Below are 6000 nucleotides of genomic sequence, written 5' to 3' on the forward strand. Positions count from 1 at the left end.
AGGAGATTCAAAAGCAAACATCTATTTTTCTTTCATTGTTCCTCCTGCCACAGGGAATTTATTCCACATTGACTTTGGTCACATCCTGGGCAACAGGAAGCAGATTCTGGGGGTAAACCGGGAGCGGGTACCTTTCGTCCTGACTCCGGACTTCCTCTACGTGATGGGACGGGTGAACAGGAGACCGAGTCTGTACTTCCAGAGGTTCAAGGTGAGCGAGCCACGGTAGCGGGTGCCAGGACGTCGGGAGGGAGTTTCCCACCCCATCACCCCCACTCACCGACTCCCTCGATATCCGGGGATGATTCTGAACAGCTGTAGGTGGAAAAGGCAAAAAGCCTGTTGTGTTCTACCAGCTTCCTCAGTGTCGAATCTACCCTGGTTGGTCCCAGCGAAGTGCAGCACTTCCCTCTTGTCCACATCAAATTTCTTCTGCCATTTTTCAGCCCATTATTCCAGCTGATGCAGATACTCCTACAAGATATTCCTCGCTATCCACTGCACACCCAACCTTGGTATCATCTGCAAATTTGCTGATCCAGTTAACCAGATTGTCATCCAGGTCATTGACAAACAACACTGATCCCTCCCACACACTACTGGTCAAAAATTTCCAGTCAGAGGGGCAACCGTCTCTCTCACTCATCCTGGTTGTCAGGCATCTAAATGCTCTTGAGCAGCCTTCAAGTGGGACCTTGCTGAGTTTGTGTTATCAGGGTCCTGTGCCTCCTCCTTGCTGGTAGTAAGCCTGTCCTGGATAGTGAGGATGCGGTCTTCTTGAGGCTCGGCCTTTTGAAGATGTCCTCGAGGCTGGGGAAACTGGGTTTGCTACCCTCTGCAGTTTCTTTCAATTCTCGGTCTTTGAGCCGTCATACCAGATGGTGATGCAACCAATCTCAACCGTAACGACTCTCAGCTCCTCGTCTGTAGACATTTCCAACGTTTGATGACGTACTGAATCTCCTCAAACTGTTGGCCAGCAACGACGAGTCAAGCGGAATGGCCTGTTTCCAAGTCAGATGACTGTCCCACCCTCGATACTGAATGGTAGCCCACAATACTCAGCAGACTAGCAGTCCAGCACAGCCTAGATGGGCTGAAGGGCCTGTTCCTGTGCTGTCATACTCTGTGACTCTAAAAGATCAGGGCTGAGGTTCTGCGTTTAAGAGACACTTAGGCAGACACTAAAAATAGGCAAAGTATTGAAAAATGTAAGACTATAAAACATAGGAGCAGAAATAGGCCATTCAGCCCATCGAGTCTGCCCCTTTATTCCATTTTTATCTGTCTCTAGCCTATTCTCCTGCTTTCTCCCTGTAACCTTTGACACCCTGACTAATCAAGAACCTATCAACCTCTGCTTTAAAAATACTGAATGATTTGGACTGCATAAGTGTCTGTGGCAATGAATTCCACGTATTCACTACCCTTTGGCTGAAGAAATTCCACATTGTCTCTGTTCTAAGTGGATGCCCCTCTATTCTGAGACTGTGCCCTCTGGTCCTAGACTCCCCTACTGTAGGAAACATCCTCTCCACATCCACTCTATCTGTGTCCTCTGGTCCTAGACTCCCCCACTATAGGAAACATCCTCTCCACATCCACTATCTGTGTCCTCTGGTCCTAGACCCCCACTATAGGAAACATCCTCTCCACATCCACTCTATCTGTGTCCTCTGGTCCTAGACTCCCCCACTATAGGAAACATCCTCTCCACATCCACTCTAACTAGGCCTTTAGGTTTCGATGAGATCCCTCGTATTCTTCTAAACTTCAGCAAGAACAGGCCTAGAGCCGTCAAGGGCTCCTCTTATGTTAACCTTTTCACTCCCAGAATCATTCTCATGAACCTGCTTGTTCTTCTCCAATGTCAACACATCTTTTCTCAGACAATACTCCGTGAGGCCTCACCAGCACCTTATAAAGCCTCAGCATTATACCCTTGCTTTTATATTTTAGTCCCTTCAAAGCGTATGCGAACATTGCATTTGCCTTCCTCACCATAGACTCAACCTGCAAACTAACCTTCGGGAGATCCTGCACAAGGACTCCCAAGTCCCTTTGCAGCTCTGATTTTTGAATTTTGTTCTCATTTAGAAAATGGTCTTATGCGTGGTTTTAATTTGGGCAAACAGGATTAGTGTAGATAGGCAAAATGATTAGCATGGATGTGATGGGCTGAACAGCCTGTTTCTGTAAACATAAAGAACACTGCAGATGCTGTGGTCAAATCAACACGTACAAACAAGCTGGATGAACTCAGCAGGTCGGGCAGCATCCGTTGAAATGAGCAGTCAACGTTTCGGGCCGAGACCCTTCGTCAGGAGTAAGCCTGTGCTGTGACCTGTGACCCGTCCCGTGATGTGTCAGACTTCGTCCTGAAGAAGGGTCTCGGCCCGAAACGTTGACTGCTCGTTTCAACGGATGCCGCCCGACCTGCTGAGTTCATCCAGCTTGTTTGTAGCCTGTTTCTGTGTTGTGCTCGATGACTGTGTCCTGAGTCAGTTTAACAGTAGTGGTTTACCTGTTGTGGACAGTGGCACTGTAACCTCTGACCTTTTTTTCCAGGAAACCTGTCTCCAGGCCTACATGAGTCTGTGGACCCACTCCCAGCTCCTGATCAACCTCTTCTCCCTGATGCTCCTGACAGGGATTCCGGAGCTGAGCTGCACACGGGACATCGGCTACCTGCGGGAAGCACTGGCGGTGGGGAGCGGGGAGCAGGAGGCACGGCAGCACTTTCTCAACCAGATCAGTATCTGTGAGAACCTGGGCTGGACCGTGCAGGCCAACTGGTGGATCCACATGTTCATGGGGATCAAACAGGCGTGAGGAATCGCAGGACGGGTCACAGGTCACGGCACAGGCGACACATCGCAGGACAGGTCACAGGTCACGGCACAGGCGACACATCGCAGGACAGGTCACAGGTCACGGGACAGGTCACAGGTCACGGGACGGGTCACGGGTCACAGGACGGATGATGCATCACCCTTTCCATTACTGACCCCTCAGTGAGGACTGGTGTGTCTTCCCCCAAAAAATAGACTCTCCCCTTTTTGAAGTCCACCATCAATTCCTTGTTCATCTGCAAAGAGTGAAATTTCCTGGTGGCCAACCATATTGTATCAGATCCCCATTCCAACATGTCAGTCCATAACTTTCTCTCCTACCACAACAAGGCCACTCTCATGTTCCATCTGGGTAACCAGTGACCTGATGGCATGAACATTGACCTCTCCAACTTCAAGTAATTTCTTTTTTCTCCTCCACCTTCCCTCTTCCTCTATTCCCTACTCTGGCCTCCTACCTATTCCCCTCCCCTGCCCTTCGCCTCTCCCTGGTGACCCTTCTCCCGTGGGCCACTTTGCTTTCCTATTAGATTCTTTCCTCTCTAGCCCTTTGCCTTTCTCTCTAATCCCCCTTCATCCCCCCCGACCCACCCAACTAGCTTCACCTGTTAGCTTCTAGTTTGTCCTCCTTCCCCACCCCTGCATTATTCCGACATCTCCCCCTTCCTTTCCAGTCCTGAAGAAGGGTCTCGGCCTGGAACGTCATCTGTTTATTCCTCTCCTTAGATGCTGCCTGACCTGACAAGTTCCCCAGCATTTTGTGCCTGTTTTACTCTGTAATAATCTTGTTTTTGAAATATTATATAACTATAAGTATCACTATGAGCGGAGCGATGGAGGTCATATACTGAGTTTTGACCCAGAAGAGTCTCATTCAACTGCAGAAGAGAAATGCAGAGCCTAGAGACTCAGGAGAGACCAGCAGAGGCTGTGGAGGGGTTTCTGAGTGTTACAGACCTGGGATCTGTTTGAGGGGGTTGGTTACCTGAGAGGAATGAGAGCTAGCAACTCTGGGAGACATTCACCCAGGTCACAAATCCCAATCTCCCCCCCCCCCCAACCCCTTTCTGGATACTAACTGGAGCAAGCCTGTGTCTGGATTGGGAGAGGATTAGTCCTTTAGGTACAAGTTTAAGTTTAATTGTCATTCAACCGCACACAGCCAAACAAAACACCGTTTCTCTGAGGCCAAGCTGCAAAACCCAGTGCCAACAGCACACAGCACATACAATTACGATACCAGGGAGTCCGGTCCCTGAGCAGCATGGCCTGCAGATCAATTGAGCAGCATTTCCACATCACATGCTACTGCAGCCACAGCTGAATGCAGTCGAACTCCTCTTCCACCCAGCAACTGCTGGAGAGAAGCACCGAAAGGGGGGACCATCCCCCAACCCACCCCCTCACACAGCGTCTCCTTCCCTGGGCGGCTGCAATGGGCAACACCGTGGCACCAGGCCCTGGTCCGGGGAGGAGCGAAGGCCACACACCTCCCCAGCAGTCGGTCTCACCGATGAGGAAGGATTCCACGTTACCCACGTCCAGCAGGGTCCTGCAGTCACATCGTTACCCCAGTAGATCAGGCACCATGGTGGAGGAACGGTTAGCACGGTGGAATTACAGCTCAGAGTTCAAATCGGGCGCCCTCTGTAAGGATAACTGTACATCCTCTCCGTGGAATGCGTCGAGTTTTCTCCAGGTGCTCCAGTTCCTTCCCACAGCCCAAAGACACCCGTTAATTGGTTACTGTAAATTGTCCCATGATCGATTAGGGTTACTTGGGTGGTGAGGCTCAAAGGGCCAAATCCGCACTGTATCTCAATCGATATGTGACCCCTGGGAGAGGTTCCACTGCTGACGTCATGGTCTTTCTGTAGCAGCAGTGTTTGGGTCATGGCCAGAGAGAACGGGGGCTTTGGAACGGGAGAGTTTTTTCATGCTGTCTGCTGCACCAGGGTGATCTGGGTCTTTTGCTCGGCGGAAGATGGAGAGAGGAGATGCCAGAAAGGAGGGTCATAGACAGCAGGACGAAGTGGACTTGGAGTGGGGCCAGGGGTCGACAAAGCCCAGGAAAATTGATGGAGGAGCAGCGGAAGGGAAACTGTGAGCTCCAACTTGTGCACGTTAGACTTTCATTAAAATGGGCACTTTTCTTTTTGTTTTATTTTACTAACTCTAGTCAAATTACAAATTATAAAGCTAAATCGTTTAATTGCATACGGTGTACTGTCTGTTATTGTGTGGTACTGAATTGTAACGGGAACACATCCCATAGCATCCACACAAGCAGGAGATTTTACACCCCAGCCTTCACACGTTTGGTGGGGCCAGAGACGGTCTTCCCCAGACTGACGCCGCTGACAGAATCTGAGGGTTACAAATAAATAAACAGAGTATAGATAGACAGAAAGGGTTGCATGACAGGATGCTTCCAACAGTGGGGGAGTCTGTGCCAGCCAGTACAGGCCCCAAACCACAAATACTCCAGTTCGAAACTATGAAGAATTTGAAGGTATCTACAACCATCTTGAATGTTACATTGAAAATGAAGATTTGAAGGATGCAAATAGCAAAACCGTTGTGTGAAGACAGTCCACTGAGTGCACAGATTTTGTTCATTTACAGTCAATCAACAGAACATGGCAGCGTACACTGGATGAATTCCTCCATCGATAACTATTAGGAACTGTACACAGTTTTATAGTACAGTATTGATAGTGTTCCAATTTGTTCTGCACTTCATTTAAATATATAATTTGTTTCTCAGTTAAATGGTAGTTTATCTTTTTAACCACTTCCATGAAACTTCGGTTAATTGAGTTTGGCAACCCAGGCCTGTACTAGAAAACCAGGTATGATTTGCGGAGGGCTATTTCAAGGGCAAAAGGACAATTTTGAATGAGGTTGGAGGCAACATCAGATGCACGACAACTCTGGTAGGGTCTGCAAGACATTATTTTCTACAAAGCAAAACCCAACAGCAATGCTTCACTACCAGATAAACTCAACATCTATGCTCACTTTGAAAGGGAGAACACAACTACAGCTGTGAAGATCCCTGATGATCCCTGATCCCTGATGATCTCTGTCTCAGAGCTGATGTTAGTCTCTTTAAAGAGAGTGAACCCTCACAAGGCAGAAGGTCCCA

At 48.9% G+C, this 6000-nt stretch overlaps 1 protein-coding gene across 2 annotated transcripts in view; it reads left to right on the plus strand.

Annotated features, from left to right (window-relative positions):
- Positions 1–5069, plus strand: part of LOC132377679 (phosphatidylinositol 4,5-bisphosphate 3-kinase catalytic subunit gamma isoform-like) — a 43707-nt gene extending 38638 nt beyond the window's left edge. For both annotated transcript variants that reach the window (XM_059943906.1, XM_059943907.1), the window contains exons 10-11: positions 54–211; positions 2569–5069. In XM_059943906.1, the coding sequence (XP_059799889.1) occupies positions 54–211; positions 2569–2832 (422 nt within the window). In that variant the 3' untranslated portion in view covers positions 2833–5069. The remainder of the gene's footprint in view (positions 1–53; positions 212–2568) is intronic.
- Positions 5070–6000: the final 931 nt, after the last annotated feature.

This window comes from Hypanus sabinus, chromosome 19, assembly GCF_030144855.1.
Source record: "Hypanus sabinus isolate sHypSab1 chromosome 19, sHypSab1.hap1, whole genome shotgun sequence".
In the NCBI taxonomy this organism is placed as follows: Eukaryota; Metazoa; Chordata; class Chondrichthyes; order Myliobatiformes; family Dasyatidae; genus Hypanus; species Hypanus sabinus.